Genomic DNA, 19,295 nt, shown 5'->3' with positions numbered 1-19,295 from the left:
ATATATAAATATATATATATATATAGTAAGATTTTTTTAAAGCATCATGGTGCAAAATGATTTTCTATGTATTTTCACTTAGAAATTTTATAATTATGACTGAGAATGTTGTTATAATTTCTAAAAGAATATGCTTATCAATTTGTAAAGTTGAGAAGATGACATTTTTCAGGTTCAGTTAGTTGTAGAGCTGTCATTTCTAACTCGGGCCCGAAGCCCGGCCCGACCCAAATTAGGGCCGGGACAGAATAATGTGCTCAATGGGCCGGGGCTGGGTAGGTGTCGGACTTTCGATTGCGTTAGCGAATGCGTTCGACTGACGATCCAATTATATGGCAACATGGCTTGCCACACATTCACCAGTCGCACGCGGCCGTTTGGCCGTGTGCTGACCGGCCTTGAAAGAGGTAAAAAAAAAGTTCAGTTAAGCTTCAGGTGGGACTACTGCCAGGCATTGATCAAAGCCCAAATGGATTTTCAGCCGCTGCACTCAGCGTGCGCGTGCGGCCGACGACCCAAACAAGGGAGATCCCAAAATATCTAACATGTCGGAGCAGGGTCCATGTCTGAATAATGCAGAATGCATGCAGAAGTAGGGATTTAATGCACTTTGACGGCCATGAAAAGATAAACACCCGCTCAGCTCCGATCTTTTGCCCCCTTTTACTCAGCCACGTGCATCCGCCGACCGTTAAGCAGTCAATTAATTAATGAAAAATATTGTGTTTTTCAGGTTCGGACCTGTAATTACTGTTAATTTGTCGGGTCAGGTGGGGTTCGGAAATTATGGCTATGGGCTGGGGCTGGGGCTGGGGCTGGGGCTGGGGCCGGGTCGAGTTTTTTGTGCCTGAATGCAACTCTAATATGTTGTAGGGAACAAATAATTTGATTTAGCACAAAAAAAGTCATGTTTTGTCACTCACATCCATACAAACTCAAAAACAAAACCCAAACAAAGACATTTGCCACACATATGAAGATTTGTGCAACAAACTAAACACATTTTCTCATTTTCTACTGACTGAAAATTTCATTGCTGATTTGAATAATAAACTAATTTTCCTTATTGCAGCCCATATGTCTGCACACATTTTCCTCACATTTCTGTGATCTCAACTGTTTAACCAGTTAAAACTGTCAGCTGCTCTAAAACATAATTGCTAACATTAAAAGTTTAGATGATAAATGCAGCAATTAAGATAAGAGAGGAATTAGCAGAAACACAGAAGATGCTTCTTACCAGGAGAAGCTCGATGGCTCCTAAAATGTACATGGCTCCAGCGTAGGTGGTTCCCAGGTAGAAACAAATTCCCACAGCTCCCCCAAACTCAGGGCCCAGAGAACGGGATATCATGTAGTAGGAGCCGCCGGCTACACACAAACACAGGAACAGACGTATAATACTTAATATATGTATATATATAATTTTTTCATCTGCTCCCTTCTTCAGGGGTCGCAGTGAACTAACTTGCACAAAGACTTAGTAGTTGTTTTACGCCGAAAGCCATTCCTGACGCAACCACAGACCACCGAGCTACCACAGCCCTCTGTGTGGAACAGAGAGCTGCTATCTAGGGCACCCAGGGGAGCAGATGGTGGGGGTTAAGTGCCTTGCTCAAGGGCTCAGAGAGGGGCAGATGAGGGAGGAGGCAGGTGTGGGTGTTTCACCGTTCCCACACATATTTTCATGTTGTTGGTTCGAGGAGTTGAACCGGTGACCTTCCGATCACAGGTCCTCTCTAGCCTCTGTGCCACCACTCCCCATCACATGCAATACTCAATATAGAGATACATAAAAACTCAAAATATGTAATTATCATTATTACTGTTTCGCTTGTGGAAGTGTATCTTACTTCTTCGGGTTTGAGTTGGACGCAAATGATAAAACTTTATTTAGTTTGAGTTAATTTCAGTCAGTAAGGCAGAACTTTTTGTGCCGCCTGCCGCAATCTGCAGAAACAGATCAACGACTACTGTTTTACAAATCTCAAATGAAAATTTCCTTGAGAATGGAAATACTGAACCAGACAAAGAATTTAAAGTGTGTAACATTATAATTGCCACAGTGGTTAATTTAACTTGACATTTTATAGAAAGTTGACATTTTTATGACATTAAAACATATACAAACGAAAACATTACTACACTTACACAACCGTTTTCATTGCTTTCCAGTAGTACTAATTATTACTCTGCTATTCTGTTACAAGCTTTGTTTTAGCTCAACTCAGTACTTTTTGTATTTGTGTGGCACCATGTGTAAATTAATTAATTGAGCATAAATAATTAGGCCTTAATCAGCCCTTTGTGGCAGCATAAAGGCTGCTACCAGCTATAATGTAGACAGTTATAATTGCAGATGTGTGCTCCTCTACAAGCCTGTAATTTTCTCTGACCCCTGAAGTAAGCACAACTGCTAAGACCATCATTACTATATAACCCACATTACAAAACGTAGCCACACTGAATGTTTACGTCACATAGAAATGCAGGCGTGCAAATTCTGATTTTAATGACAGACATTTGGCTGATGATTTATTTTGTGTAAATAATGCGTGACGACAGAGTTAGAGTGCACAGCTTCCCCCCTAGACTGAAGCTCCTAATGTTTCTGGTTATATCAAGCTGCGTTGAAAGGGATGTGCCAAAAGCAATCAGCGAAAAGAAAATTTTAGAAGCGGACAGCATCAAACAGTGATGACTGTGCGGCACCGGCGTCTGCTCACCCACCTGGCACGACTCCATTGGTAGCGATGGCGCTCATCGAGATGGCAGTCAGCATGGTCTAAACGAAGAGGGAGTGAAAACAAATCAGATATTTATCCACTCTGCAGGTTGAAACATGTTGATGGCTGACTTTTTCATCTTTTCAGCAGAGCACATTTGTTTATTTATTTTTGTTTTAATACAAATTATTACGTAAAGCTTGATGTACAGTATGGCAAAGCATTGCATAATTTTTTTTTACAAGTCCATGTAATAAAGTTAATAAATTAATCCCAGAGTAACACACAAGGTTTTACACTCTACACACAACTCTAACTCAGTGTGTTGACACAATAGTGATTGTTGGCAAAGTCATAATAATAAATGAAAACATACAAGCAGGTACAGGTTTCTTTTATATTTTGTCCAAAACCGGACCTGGTGAGCATTAAGGTACTCAACTCTGTCTGTTAGCAAAATATCTCTTGAACTACTGGACAGATATTAATGAATTCAGAAAGTAATTATTGTTGGCTATGCATTTACAAATTACCTTTTTGGAGTCCAGATGGCCACCCTATCTAATCAATGTTAATCAACACAATGACGGTTATAACTCAGTCATTTTTTTTTCATACATTGAGACACAATTTAGATTGGTAGTAGTTGAGAGTCATCCACAATACATTCTACAAGTACTAACAGATTCAGAAGCATCTTTGCCTAAAGTTTTGACATGCAAGGATATGCATCCTTTCAAGAACACCATGTTATTTTTTATTGTTTAATGTAATTGTCATGAATTGTAATCAAATTTAAAAAAATACTTTTTTTTTTTTTTACTATGCTGAAAGGTTCATCAGAGCTACCAAAACAATTTTAACGATTTAGACAAAACTTGTGCATTAAATGGGTGTAATATAGATTGTTCAGAAAATGTAAACAAAACACAGTTTTTTCACTGGAAGTTTTAGTATTGACAGACTTATAAAAATCACACATTGATATCTGTGTGGTTTATGTATACAACAGGAGAAATATGCCGACCCCAGTTTATTTAACATTAGAATTCAATGTTTCCCAAAAAAGGCTAAATGTTAAATGTGCAGATGACAGTGATTCATGAAGGAAAGCAATAAGATTTCATTAAGCGTTCACAAATATTATTATGAAAGCACCGGAATTCAGATAACACCGGATAAAATAATAGGGATGCACGATATTATCGACACGGTATCGGTATCGGCTGATATTAGCGTTAAAGTTAAATATCGAACATCGGCCACTTAATCAAAATAACTCGCCGATATAAAAGGTGCTGTTTTTGTATGACAACCCAGTGACAAGGATGCCTGCAGCGGCAGCACAACGTGATGACGTCACGCGCACCTATTGTACCTGATCAGTTTTTTTTTTGAGGATATTGGATTCCGAAGATTTTTGGACTACGTTGAGCCTCACTACATTGTCCACAGTCAAAGATATTTTTCTGACGTAACCTTACCCGTCAATTCTGACGTCATTCAGAAGCTAATAGCTGATAGCGCTTGGGTGAGTTTTACCACAGACATTTGGATGTCGTGTTAGCCCCGTTAGCATGATTAGTCTTACGGAACAATGGATAGACAAAAACTTTGAATTTAAAAAGGCTGTCCTTCATGCACAAGAATGCAGAGGATCCCACACTGCAGCTAGGAACCTGGAACAAGCCTCCACAAGTGAGACAGCATCACAGGTGACTTAATGCTAATAAATAACATTTAACACTTTTCATAAGTTAAAGTGCTACGCATATCATATGGTTGTTACTGAATATATGTCACCAACTCTTACAGCTGTTACACAATTTGTGTAGCAAATAAGCCTAAATAAGAGGGTTATGTTCTGACAAAGGAAAGTATATAAAAAATATCAGTATTGGTTATCGGCCAAATAAGTTTTAACATATCGGAAATTGGCCAAAAATCCAGTGTTGTGCATCCCTATAAAATAATTCTGCATGGCAGTCAGTAGATGAGTGGCTACCTTTCAAGGAGCCACAGTTCTGGTTAAAGTGGTCACCATCATCACTGTCCTCCCTTTGATAGAAATCATAGTAACTTTTGAAAGTGAATCAAATACGTGAAGAGCATTAATGTAGAGCAAACACAGGGATGATGACAGTTTACAGCTATGCTAAATGCTAAAGCTTCCTGCTTGTTGATTGGATAAATAATAATACAGCAGGACCTTTCAATAGCTGTCAGAGGACAAACAGCCAACTAATCGCAACACTAATTTATGTCTGGCACTGAGTGCAAGAAAAACACCAAAAGAAATGTAAAGGCACGCTTGAGCAGAGCTGCTTGTACAACTGACAGCCAGATCTCACTGCCCTGCAGAAGACGAGAGGAAGAGATGGGTGCAGTGAGTCGAAGAATGGGTCAGAAGAAAAAAAAAAAACACCACAAAGTAAAAAGCTGTGTGAGAGACAGTCTCAGAAAGGGATTGTGGTATATTTGACAGTACAAAGACCGCATTAAGATTTCATAATTCTTTCAAACACCATTGTTCAGTTTCTGAGCCCCTTCTTACAATCTTGTCACATGAAAGAAAGTGTCACAGACATAGAAAGGCAAGAGTAGAAGACTTCAGCACCTTCTCCCAAAACAGCTCCTGCTTTTGAGCTTTATATACTTAAAAAAAAAAAAGGATGTGTAAGGAAAAAGAAAAAATGTTTCCGAGCATCTTAGGTTGACACCAACCAACCAAAACATCTATTTGAAAAATCTTCAATTCCTGCTGCATTCACAGTTCCTCAGAAGTAGGAAGTCAAAACTGATATTGCTTTTTGCTCTTCTATAAATAACAAACTCACCAGCAGTTTGATGGTTTACTTTTCATGAGAGAGAAATAACGTAATGAACGCTCTGAGAGTCCTTCCACTGGCTGCCTGTATCACTGAGAGTAGACTTTAAAATACTTCTGTTTAGAAATCACTGCATGGCTTAGCATAAAAATACATTAAAGATATGTTGTTGTTGTTGTATCGACCTTCCAGATCCCTCAGGTCTTCTGGTTCAAGTATGTTCAGCATCCCCAGAATCAAAACCAAACATGGAAAGGCAGCATTCAGTTTTTATGCTTCACTAATTTAGAGCAAACTTCTGGAAAACTGCAAGAATGCTAAAACCCTGAGATCTTTAAAATCAAAATTAAACGTCTAGTTGTTTAGAGTTTGACTGTTTGACTAATATTAACTTAAACATCATTCATTTCGGTCTGTAGTCCAACTTTTCTTTCCTTTATTATGCCACTGCAATGTACTTTTAAAAAAATGTTTTCATCATAAAGCACTTTGAATTGTCTTGTTGCTGAAATGTGCTAAACAAATAAACTGAAAGTACATTTGATGTCTTATGTGTTTTATATTCAAAAAGGAAGTTAAAATATTCTATTTTCTCATGTGCAATTAAATACATGATCAATAACAGTCACAGATATACATATGGTTTTACACTGATAAAATCAAAAATAAAAAAGAGAGAGGCTCGGGGGCCTCTCTGGGTGAAGTTTTCTTCGGGTACTCCAGTTTCCTCCCAAAGACCAAAAACATGCATGTTAGACTGATTGGTAACTCTAAATTGTCCCTAGGTGTGAGTGAGAGAGTGAATGGTTGTTTGTCTCTTTGTGTCCCTGTGATGGACTGGAGTCCTGTCCAGTGTGTCCCCCGCCTCTCGCACAATAACTGCTGGATATGGGCACCAGTGACCCCCATGACCCGAAAAAGAAGAAGCGGGTAAAGATAATGGATGGACGGCTGTTACAAAAGCCTTTCCACTTATAAATGTGAACATACTGTATATGAAGCAATCGATAAAATAAGTTAAAGGCAAACTATTAAAATACAAAAGTTTTAACGTTATCTTTTTTTATTGTATTTTGCCAGAAATTAAAAGTAAACATTATTACTTCACAACGACCTCAAATCATTTTTATTTCTTTGTCAGAAACACCATAATGAATGTCATTGAGTTCCTAACTCTGGACCCTGAGCTGCTTCTGTTTGACTGTCACCGGCTCCTTCTCTGTGAAGTCTGTGATGTGGTTAGAGTTACCTGAGGGCCCGGTGGGCTGACAATAAGAACTGAAGAGTGAGTGAATCACTGATTCTTTGTCTAATCTGGTCATAATGAGGCCACAAGCTCTTCTCCCACCACAGCAGATAAGACAGTAATTGTTTAAGTGTTTTATCTGATGTGGGCCAAAGCCACGCAGAGGTAGCCCGCCGCATACCAAATTACCGAGTCACCCTGCAACGGTCCACAAAAAAACAGAAATGGACTTGTTCAGTTTATGCAGCAAGTATAACACAACAGGACTGTTAAGATTATGGTTTCAACATTTAATGTTTTAATTATGTTCAACAAAAAGTTAGTATGGTATGTAGTTATTAGTGTCTTTATTATATCTTCATAAAATAATAATAATGAGTTTGTAACGCGGTCTCTTTAAATACTGCAGTGAAAAATTAGTTGTTCCTGCTTTCTCTTGAACTAACTTTGAGTTTTGTTCTTATTACTTTTTCATAGTTGTGGTGGTCTTAAAATTTCTGGTCAAACTACCAGTTTTAAACATTGGCCAACAATTTAGTGGTTTTCAATCACAGCAATAAATGATAAACGCTATGAGGAAGTGGGGGAAGTCTGACAAATATGCATGCATGTATCTTTGGCGTAACATTTGAGGATTGTTACATTTCTTAAAGTATGATAAAGTATAGTATATTATATCATGCTGTAACATAAAATAAAAATATAGACAAGCCTGGCTGAGGGAATGAAAATAACAACTGCTTCTTAGTGGAACAGTCTTGTGAAAACAGCTCTGGTTGGTGAGGGAACAAATTTGAAGCCTTTATGGCTGATTGGCAGTTTGGTACTGGGACATTAACAGGAGATCTTTTGGGCCATGCAGATGTGTTCCCACTGACTGAACTTTATGTTGAATGGTTCGTATGATTAAATGACAAACTCATGAACTTGAAGACAGATTCGGCACCATTGGTCCCATGAAGTGATGTTGGTTGGAACTGTAACTCCTAAATAGTTCACCATCAGACCTGTTTGATGTGATGGTACCAAATGCTGCTTAGAGAGAAAAGCATGACTACAAGGCTACTTAAGGAAGGATTTAATAAGAACACAAACATTCTCAGACAGAGTCAAACTAAAGTTTTAAACCAGTTTGACTACAATTTGTTTAAATTATGTCAATATACTATCAGCTGTAATTTTTAACATTTATTTGATTTTTGGGGATCATCTCAAAACCTACCCTTTATGGCAGGGGTGGACAATTTTTTTTTTTCCTGAGGGCCTAATTAAAATATTGAAAGGAATCTAAGGGCCTCTTGGAAAATTAGAAAATACATTTTCTTTAAAACAGATATCCTAGGAGACTTTTTTCAGGCTTTTTCTTGTTGTAGCATAGTTAGCATGCTTGGTAAAAATGTGTCTCCATAATAATCTTTAGGATGTAATACTTACTCCCTGTAAAGTTTATCTTGTGAAAATATCTTTGCTAGCTTAAATATGCCAAATAAATGTTTAAATTAAAACATAAAAAAGTTCACTAAAAATATGATTTTAGCCTTTTTTCAACCCAATGGTTTTTGATGTATTTGTCCAAGATGCTTAATTTAGAGTTCCTTGAGTTTCATTGAGAAAATGCAGGTTTTGCATCAACTTATTTAAAAGTTGTTTTCTTTGCAATTAAGGATGATGGGGGCCAGATAGAGATATTTCAGGGTCCACGTTTGGCCCTCAGGCCATATATTGCCTACGTCTGCTTCACAGGGTCCAAACCCCAACATTAGCAAATAATGTTATGTTTTGGTTGGTGCTAGATCTCAAAGAAGAATCCACAATAATGTTATACCGTATAACCAAATGGTCTTCAAGTAGAACACTGCATTAATATGAAACAAATATTGATTTTTAATATTCATTCTGGCTGTTTTAATCTTATGGATTAATTTATTTGTAATATATAATTGCATGGTTTTAACCTGATCTAATGTTTTCAACTGTTTATACGTTGTAAGGATAAAAGTCTTTAGTGTTAGACAGCAGCAGAAAAAAACCCTTTTAGGATCATCAGATGAAGTTGCTTACTTCCCCCCTTGAAATATAAAGCTTTAGATCTACATTTTAGATCAACATATTAATTACACAACCTTTAAGTGTATTCTTTCAACCATTTGGTTTTTACAAGCTAATTATGCGCTGGTGCTAACTTTAATTAGCTACACAGAATGCTAAAGCTGATAACCTTGGTGGTGACAGTTGTGACTTCAGCTGGCAGTCACAGCAGCGGCTGACTGAAAATGAGACTCCTGCTTTTGTCTATCTCTGTTTGAAATCGAGGACCCGCTGGTTTGAAAAAGACTGGGAATGTTAATGGTGCATCTGCCTGCATTATCAGTGCCAAGTGCTTCACGTGCTGTGCCAGAGCAGACATCTGCACAAATGATAAGGGCAGAAACAAAATATAGGTGTCTGCATTAAAAAAAAAAACAATTTGTTGATTAATCATCAAAGTTCATGCTCAATAATCCAGGTAAAAAATCCAACAAAGTTAAGTCAGGTCCTCTGGATGGTTTCTTTGTGTTGAAACGTGTCGTCCTTCATCCAAAGGACTTCATCAGTCCGAGGAGCTGCAACAAACTCAGTCCCACAAGCAGCACACTCACATAGTGGGCCAACCAGTTTGATGGTGGTAAGATGGTTTTTGGAGTCCGCCCTCTCCCCCGTCAACTCCTCCGAGGCAGCCATGACCGAAGTGGGCTGGCTGCCTCAGAGGATGAAGGACGAAACGTTTCAACTCAAAGAAACCGTACCGATGACCTGATTTAACTTTGTTGGATGTTGATTAATCAGTTTTTCAGTAAATTGTATCAAGAGATTTTTGTTTTCAGACAAATTTTTTTTTTATATTTTTTTTTACCAGAATACATCAAGTTATGGACAACTAAGACTATAATTAAGTGAAATCCTATTTGATCACTTGACTTTTAGTTTTATCAGCATGTCACTTATTTCACAGGACCCTCTGGGCACAGGAGGACAGTTCTCATCAATCAAAACACTAATGATCAGACATCACTCCTCAGACTTTTCTGCAACGTCTCTACCGAAACCAAAAGGTCTCAGAATTAAAATAAGACACACAACTAATTTTAGTATTGAAATGAATTTATTTTTGACATGTTTACACAGTTCCAGCTTTTGATGGAAGTATTTTTTGTATGATCTCATGTTGGAATCAGCAGCCTGTTGGTGGACTGCCACAGAAAGCAGCAGAGTTGGGCTGCAGCAGCCAGGACCGACAGCATCTATTTTTCACACTGACCCAAAGCAAGTGGCCTGTTTTTATGTCCCACTTTTAGTCCAAGCAGAAAACCTAAAATTGTGATTTTTTTTTCCACAGTCTGTGCGATAAGTATAGGTCATACTCTAGTGTATTAGTCTGTATCTCCCAATGAAACCTGGAGTCACAACATCTGAATCCACTTGAACTGCAGACCCTCTGTCCTCTAAACAAGCCAGCAGACAACGTCAGATTTGGCTGCTTTGCCATCTGTCTCATCCACATGAGGTACAACAGCATGCAGTTTAAACATAATAAAAAGGGGGAATTTCATTATCAAGATAGTCTCGATGAGAGGAGACCTTGACTTATTTCTAAGCCAGCATGGTTACAGAGGAGCCAGCTTTAGGAAGTTTAAATTAATTAGATAATTCAGCTGGCTTTTATAGTTTCTAATTCAAATTGTAAAATACATTTTTTAATCCGTTTTCTTCAGGCAAACACTGACCTGCACCTGTTGCCATCAGGGTTAAGCAGGAGTATTGTTTTGGAAGGAATAGAGGCGCTTGTGCTGAACATTTGCTTTGTCAGCATCCCTCAAAAGCTTTATAGCAGGGATATTCAACTAAATTTGGTAGTCGTAGCAGTATCCCCATCTTTGATTTTTTTCCTCGTTAGCCTCATATGAAAAATCCACTGTCACAAATTTAGGGGTGAAAATGAACTCCTGCCTGAAACTTGACTGCCATGTCAACAGCGTGGTTAAGTCGTCTTTCTTTCAGCTGAGACACCTGTCCAAAACCAAGCCCCTCCTTTCTAGGCACCACTTAGAGACAGTGATTCACACTTTTATTACTTCACGTTTGGATTATTGTAATTCTCTTTTGATGGGAGTTAGCCAGGCCTCCCTCTCACGTTTACAGCTGGTACAAAATGCTGCTGCACGATTTTTAACTGGTGCAGGTAGGCGGGAGTGCATAACTCCAGTTTTGATGTCCCTTCATTGGCTTCCTGTCCAGTTTCAAATCCATTTTAAAGTCCTATTGTTTGTTTTTAAGTCTTTTAATGGTTTTAGTCCTTCTTATTTGTCTGAACTGCTTCACCTTTATATGCCATCATGTGCTCTTAGATCGTCTCACCAGATGCTTTTAGCAGTCCTGAATACCTTTTATGAGACGGAGCCTTTTCAGCTCTGGCTCCTAAATTGTAGCATGAGCTGTCGCTGAAGGTCAGGTAGGCCCCATCACTTTCTGTTTTTAAAACTGGTTTAAAAACACTTTTTTCCTTTGGCGTTTGACCTAGAGTGAACTAGCATCTGTGTCTTAATGCTGTACTCTTTCCTTGTACTTGTGATGTTTTGATTTCTATTTTCTTATTGTAGTTTATTGCTTTATTGTTGTTCTTTGTTTTTATTTTTATACAGCACTTCGGTCAGCTGCTATGTTGTGTTTTAAGTGCTTTAGAAATAAAGTGGTATGGTATGGCCTATGGTAAATTGCTCAGGCGTCCACAGTTGCTGAAAGCCAACAGCTCAGGGGCTGGAAATCCAGAAATTAAGTCATTATGTAAATAAACCAAGAATTACAACTTTTAAATGTGTTTATTTTGTTGCATTGAATCATAAATGCAACAAACAGAACCCAATTATGTAATTCTAATAAATTACATTTCAAATTTTTTTTGCAAGAAATGTATCAATATTCTTATGTGAAACAATATTAAAAACAAAAATGAGACATTATGCCTCCTTTATAACACAAATATTATTCTGACATCTCTGACTTGCCAAATCTTTAAACCATTTTATTTTTATTTATTTTATTTTGATGCTACAGGAGACAAATGGTGGTCTGCCTAATTTTAATCAATAAAGTTACTGAACTTGGAAACTGACATCTAGAGACCAGATTGCACAATACTAATGAGAGAAATTGCACTTCTTCAACTGGACAATAGCAGAAAAGTCAGGTTCAAAAGATGTATGAGCGATTCGCAAGCAATGATGCAGGCGGAAAAGAGTACTTGTTTTTATGACAGTGGAGGGATTTCATCCGTGGTGCCACGGCTGATAGCTGCGCCGACAGTGCACAACTTTTTTGGAGGCAAACGTCCAAAGAAAGTGGAACAGTTCGGTTGAAAACACAGTGTTTGGTTAGAAATTGCCTTTGCTGGTTGTAATCCTTCACCACGGCACAGTTTGACACATCGATTTGTCTTCAGCAGTTTCACTAAAAACATATTTATCAGTCCACTCTGTTTTAATGTTTTTGATGCCAACTTTTCTTTTTTTTCCAGCCTTGCGAATGACATTGTGTTGCTGCATTTCCTAACTACTCTCGTTAGCAAGCACTATAAGCTACAAACACGTCATCAGTCCGGAGGGTACGTGGACGTCAAGAACACTGAATGATGATTGGCTGCTTCAACCGATGGCCTGGGATCTGTAGGAGTTGTGGTTTTGTCCCTGGTGTTGTGTTTATGTCTGCGTTCCCCCGAGCCTCTGTTTCTATATTTATAGGGTTTGCATTTCTTTAGTATCTAGCTCCATCTTGTATCGTGTTTATGTCTTGCATCCCTTGTCTCTTTCTTTGGCATCTGTGATTACTCACAGGTGCCTTCATTTTGTCTAATTGGTGGTTCCTTTATATAAGTCTGTGTCTCTCTGTTAGTCCTTGTCCTGGCATTGTCTTCTGTTCACTGGTGATGACCTGTCTGTATCGTGAGTACCTCCTGATAATTCTATGTTTGTTTTGCTGCCCTGTCAGCTCTTTTGTTTTGTTAATAAATTCTTTATTTTATATATCCATTCTGAGTCATCGCCTGCTTGCCTGCACCATTGGGTTCACCAGCACCAGCCCGTTGTGACAGGTTCATAGATTGTCTATAGAAGAGGATCGCCTCTCTAATGAAAATATTTCTCATTTCAGATTTTGTTGTTATTTTGCTTTTTTATTATTTCAAATCAATTTTAATATTAAATGAAGTCATTGGTAGGCAGACTGAGGATTGCCTCTTGTCATTTCAAAAAAATTAAAGGTCTCTTTCATGTTTTTATTTTTTTTATGAAGTCATTGGTGGGCCAGATTCAAGTCACCTGCGGGCCAGAAGTGGTCCGCGGTCTGCCAGTTGAATAGCCCTGCTTTATAATTTTGTCAAGTATAAATGATCAATTCACATGCAGTGGTATAATATATGTTTATTTTTGGTGTTTTTTTTATCACTCAGAATTCCTGTGGATGGTAAGCCGAGGAAGGCAAAAGTGTCAGAAGGAGATGCAGAGAAATATTAATTTTAGACTCAAATCGATAATACAAACAGACAGTAAAAGGAACTGAGATGCAGTTGTGCGAAAGCAGCGAACAGATGAAGCAGACCGGAATAAAAATAGGTAAAAAAAAAACTGTGTAGGTAAAAACAAAATGGTGAAACAGAGGAAATAATAGGGAGGAAATAAGGAAACAGTGACATGAAAAACAATATGCCTCACAGAGAGTGAAGAAGAAAAAAGATGAGAGTAAAAAATGAAAGCGATAGAGAGAGCAACGCATCCTTAACATTTAAATGAGCCACGGCAGAGGGCAGACATCCCTGCCCCTTGCTGCATTTGGATTCAGGACCTACGAGTAATGGGGACGGACAAACAGCTGATGAATTTCCATCGGGAATTATTAAACCTCACTCTGTCTTCCTGATGAGCCTATAGGTGCAATAAAAAATACCACGCGCAGCAGACGTTTGGCTGTACGCGCTCAGGGAATGCTATCTGCAATACATCCACAGCTAAAATGGCTGTTTGTGTTTATAATTTCATGGTTAATGGCATAAAGTGTCAGAGCAGTTCCACATGGAGGCACACTATTCATGTAAAAAAATATTTCCTGAGTCTTCCAGAGAGCTCTGCCTTGTTAATGCTCTGTTGAAATGTTGCAGTAAAATCAAAGTGCTCGACAGCAGCAGATGTGTACAGTTGTGATCGAGTGTCTAATGAAAACGGTGCGATCAGTGATATCCAGCATTTAATTAAACCCTATAGGTCTTGCTGTGTGTTATGAAGTTGACACCATCTGCAATTCCTTTACACAAGTCCTGTGGCTTTCACTCAGGTGGGAATCACATACGCACACAGACACACACACATGCAGCCCTTCGTTGTGTTGCTGGCAACCCCTGGAGGTCTGGGCGTTTGTGCGTTATGTAAGAAGCTCAGGAGACGAGAGGTGGGGGTTTCTCACACACTGTTCACGCTCAGGCTTATCGCCCCAGGGCTCTGCTATGAGCTCGGTGTGACTGATAAGGAGTGTGTGTTTGTGAAAAAGTGAAGAGAGAGGAAGAGTGTGTGTGTTTGAGGCATTTAGCATGCATGTGTGTGTACATGGGAAGATGTTATAACGTCAATGTGTGGGTGTGAGGATGGGAAAGGAAGCGTAAAAGTGTGTTTCGTGTGTGTTTGTTGGCTTTCTGTCAATCTGAGTTGGAACCAGCTTTGATCTTTAGGGCTTTGTGTGTGTGTGTGTGTGTGTTTTGCTTTCACACTATTTTTAGCATAAAATGAGATCAGCTTTTTTTTTTAGAAGCTCCATAAAATCTATTCTTTCAGGAGAAATAATTATTATAATTCACTTACATTTCAGTTAAAATCTATCATTAAGACCAAAACAGCTAAAACAAACGTATCAGCCAAATTTTAAATTATGGTTTGACTTTAAAAAGCAGTATTACTATTTATTTATAATGATTTTTGAATAATTGCACATTCATCTCTCTTCCAACAGGAATCCACCCCAAACCAAGGCATTTTCTCTGCTATTTTTAAACCTTTTTACAGTCAAAAAGAATCTTAATTTAGAAGAAATTGGGTCCATGAAGACAACTTTGTCACGGTTGAGATTTAAGGGCGTTATTTTTTAAATAGACCCTGTTCCAGAGGAAATTCAATGTACCACAAACACACTAGTGGCAAAGAACAAATAAAAAAAAACAAAAACAAAAACATAGCTCTGACAATTGATTGACCTTACTGATTAAATTAAACTGGTACTTACAGTAAAACAGGCCCTGGATCATCATCATAAACCTGGAAGGTTCTAGAACTTGTCTTAATGCTTGACAGGAAATTCTGATACAAGACGCTGTTGTGTTTTCAACAGAAAGGGAAAGGAGTTGAGGTCCTCTCCACATGGCTTAGAATATATGTTCCCTGACCAAAAATGTATCAAACAGGTCAAACTCTGGCAGTTTTTGACGAACCACTCAGAAAACTGACAGCCGCACCATCATTCCCAGTGCCAGATGTAATTCGAGTCCCTGGGCCACGATGAAGTCCAAAGTCACTGTGACACATGACTACAGAAGCGTGGCGCTGACAATAATAGCAACAAGAGAACATCACAGAAAGCCATCATCCATTTTATTCTTTTACAGGAGGAATTTGTGTCACCTAAGGTAGTTTGTTTCTGTAACCTGCTTTGGAACAAGACTATTAAATTTGTTTTAAATTAAAAAAAAAAAACGTGTGTGCAGTACAATCAAAATGGATAATTTAGATTTAAAAAAAGCGCTTTCCTTTTGGATGCAGCTTTTGCTTTCTCATATGCAACATAAAACTTTATAAACTTTTTTTTTTTAATTGGTACAACTGTGCTGGAACATTTCAATCAATTCCTTGTGAGTTTTCAGATGCATCTATCATTATATTTAACTTTCTGTCTATTAAATGTTTCTAATGTACTTAACCAGTTGTAGTTTTCTCTATATGTCATTTCCGGTAAAAAAAAAAAAGCTACTAAGATTAATTATTCTTTTCAGTTCATTTTTACACAAAAACAACAAGAAGTGTTTTGGGAAAAAGTGCTGACAGTTCACCATGAAGTTGCTATTCACACATTTATTTCGCAATTATGTGAAAATATTGCTGACAGATATGCATTTAAATGATCTGATTAACAATAAATCAAAAATGATGTTTGTTTATTTCTCAGTGACTGAATAATAGAAGTGAAAAGTGAAGTGATGTAAATATATTGATTTACCTGTCTAAATAAAGGTTGAAAAAAATATATTCATCCTGTCAAAAGTTCCACAGGGGATTCTGCTGAAGTAGCTTCAGAATCTTTATTGCTCTCTGGAAACAAACTCTTTTTTTTTTTTTTTTACAAGAGTGTAGGAAATCTTGAGCATCAAGTCAAAATTCATGCCCCAGTGAAAGTAGAGAAAATACTCACTGTGGCACAGCACATGAAGACGATGATGAAGGTCCCAATGACGCCTCCAATTCCCACCAACCAGGTCATCCTGAGGAACAGGATCACTCCGAAGATGTTCTGGATGCATGGCATATAAACACCCATCAACGTGCCAAGCTGGGGGGCCTAGAGGGAAAAGGATAAGTAACAAAACATCTGATTAATCTGTAAGCATTTGCTAGATTTATACAAATTCATTTTTCGTTGTATGTGTGAATTTCAGAGAGCTAAAACAGAGCTCTTAGCTTGGTGTCGCTTGCCAGATAGCCGTAAGGCCGGCTCGCCAGATGTGCATCAAATTGAGTGTCTCCTGCTACGTTTTGGCAGATATGTGACTCCGTGAAAATGGAAACACCACTCGTATGTTGAGAAGCAGTGAGTGCAGGTCTGCTCCAATGTGACTGTCTTATCTGCCTTACGGAAAACTTTGAGATGAAAGGCTAAGCATGGGACAAATTGACTGAGTGACTGGATTATTGTATTTCTTACTGCTGTGGGTTTTTTGTAATACAGTAGTCCTCACTTATCATGGGGGTTAAGTTCCAGACACCCCCGTGATAGGTGAAAATCCACCAAGTAGGAACGTTATATTTATTTTAGTATGTATATATATTTTAAGGCTTTATAAACCCTTCCCACACACTTGCAATGTTCTAAACTCTAAATGCTTTAAAAGAGCACAGCATGTCATGATCTCTGCTCTGCCACGCCCACTTCTCCGCTGGCATCACCTGTGTCACTCCCGATCTCCCTCCTGCTGCACCTGTGCACTGCGCTTCTTAAGCGCGCCCCAGTCTCTTCCTCCCTGCCAGACTGTCTGATCGCCTCGTGCCTGAAGTATCCAGCATTCTTGTTCCTGCTTTCGTTCCTAAACGCTCGGTTCGGGTTGCGCTTGATTATTTTAAATAAACAATCCATGCTGCTCGTGTGGCTCACTCAGGTATAAGACAGAGCCCGCCACCCCCTCCTTTCTTTTTCCAAGGCTGTCTGTTGCACGCCTGCCTGTTGTTTGTCTCTGGGACACGATGGGGTAAGACAGACCCCACCCCCTCCTTTCTCTTTCTGAGGCTATAACAGCAGAGCAGAGATGCAGGCTGTTGTGTGTTTCTGCTCTGCTATGACAGACTCATAAAGAGAAAGGAGGGGGCGGGGTGGGATCTGACTTTCCCCAATGCCAATTGTGTTTCATGTGCAATCTTATGTTGAAAACCCACGAAAGAGTGAGTCCGCGAAAGTCAAACCGCAAAGTATCGAGGGACTACTATAGTTTTGTTCTGGTTGTGTTACTGAAGTGTTGTCCTTAATGTGGATCAGTGTAGATATAGAAAGGAGCTTCGTGCAGCACCAGATTCCATTTCAAGGCCACTTTATTAAAGGGAATTAATACTTGGATGCTACAGATATATTCTGTTGCATCATCTATTGATGAGTAAGTTTTCCTTCCTTCCTGGCAGCTTTTGTTATTAATGTGTGAACTTGTTCTATATACAGCATTTCAGCATTGTGACATGTTGCATGCATACGTCTGCTCCTCTGCGATGACGTATATTAAATCTGAAAGACAGATGCGTTGACCTCGCACATAACAGTGTAATATTCATCTCCTGCTCAAGGACAGCTCGGTCAAAGATGGGTGTTCATGCCCATATCCAGCCTTGACCCATTTTACAGAGAGAGAGAGAGAGTACATCATTACAGAAGAACTCAGCCCTTCCTGCAGCATCTCTGTGTTCAAACAAAGCCAAACATGAGGGAGAAAAAGCAAAGTAGCTATGATTCATGTGAGCAAAGATGGTGGTCTTAAGGAATTATCCCAAAACGTCTCATATTCCACATCTGACAAATTTGCCCGCAAGTATAGATTCCACATAAAAGACAATGGAAAAAAAAAAGTTACTCCCTGGATTTTGTCTTTCAATCAAAGAGAAACATTTTCAGCTAGTATTCATTCAGACAGATATTCTTTTCATAAAAGCAAACATACAAGATGGCACATCAGTAACAACATGACAAACAAGTCCTGTTAGAAGTCATTATAAAATGGTGTAAGCTTCTTTCAAGTGCCAATAAAACCTGATTAACACTCGATTGAGTTCAACAATGTGGCTAATTCACATCATTTTATTGCAGGTTTGTAAAAAGTTTCTTCGCCTTAAACTTTGTATATGATTTTATGCGACGTATTAGTGTCAAATAACATAAAAGATTTATTTATATAACCTGGTGAAATTCTAAATTGTAAATTAGATTATTAAGCTGGTTAATTAATTATTTATTTATTTATTAAAGGCTAAAATTGTTCTAGAATTATATATGATAAAGAGATATTTCAGTTTTGGAAAATTGGTCAGACAAGTTAAGAAACAGTAAAATATTAATGAAACAGTTTGTTATTGCTATTATAAATAATTCAACTCAATTATTCAGGCTTTTTTGGAGAAAAATGCTTCCTTTTCATAAAATTCCCATTATTTTTTTTTAGTAAACAGAAAGGAAGCTACTGTCAAGGTTTCTCGTTTCAGTGACACCATTGTTGTTTTCGAGTTCAGCATGCAAGTCCTTAGACCATCTAATAATTCTCTTAGTCCTTACCTTACTGCTGTATATTCAAATATATATTTTTAATATGTTGAGTTGCAATCCGTTCTTTCATGTCTATAAGAAAGGTCATCTGACACTATGACTGTACAGTATGTGGGAAAATACGTGGGATTTAAAGCCCTACATCCTTAGTGAGCAGATTCAACATGGCTGCCCCCTTAACCTGGGTCCTTCTGGCTTTCAATCCCAACAATGAAAGAAGGTGAGGACACTTGGTATATAATATATACCATCAAAGGTTTCAGCTTGGTCTACCACAAGGTTGAAATTAACCAACTCACCTCTTCTACAACCAAATCCTCCCAGCAGGATCCCTCTGAGCCTTCAGCCTCACTGTGCTTTAATCAAAGATCCACATCTTGGCCTCCACAGGCTGTTGAAGGGAGCAGCTGGGAG

At 38.4% G+C, this 19,295-nt stretch overlaps 2 protein-coding genes across 3 annotated transcripts in view; both read right to left on the bottom strand.

Annotated features, from left to right (window-relative positions):
* The window catches only part of LOC119411874 (nuclear receptor coactivator 5), a 615,997-nt gene that overhangs the window by 58,351 nt on the left and 538,351 nt on the right, over positions 1-19,295 (bottom strand). The gene's annotated exons all lie outside the window — the stretch shown is intronic.
* Positions 1-19,295, bottom strand: part of slc12a5a (solute carrier family 12 member 5a) — a 110,084-nt gene that overhangs the window by 18,434 nt on the left and 72,355 nt on the right. Inside the window, exons 4-6 of the mRNA XM_037678818.1 lie at positions 16,278-16,424; positions 2,731-2,785; positions 1,241-1,371 (exon numbers count right to left, since the gene is read on the bottom strand). Coding sequence (XP_037534746.1) covers positions 1,241-1,371; positions 2,731-2,785; positions 16,278-16,424 — 333 coding nt within the window. The remainder of the gene's footprint in view (positions 1-1,240; positions 1,372-2,730; positions 2,786-16,277; positions 16,425-19,295) is intronic.

The sequence above is a fragment of the Nematolebias whitei genome, chromosome 7 (assembly GCF_014905685.2).
Source record: "Nematolebias whitei isolate Nwh7 chromosome 7, NemWhi1, whole genome shotgun sequence".
In the NCBI taxonomy this organism is placed as follows: Eukaryota; Metazoa; Chordata; class Actinopteri; order Cyprinodontiformes; family Rivulidae; genus Nematolebias; species Nematolebias whitei.
Note: the sequence above shows the minus strand (reverse complement) of the source record. Positions and strands in the feature narration are given on the sequence as shown.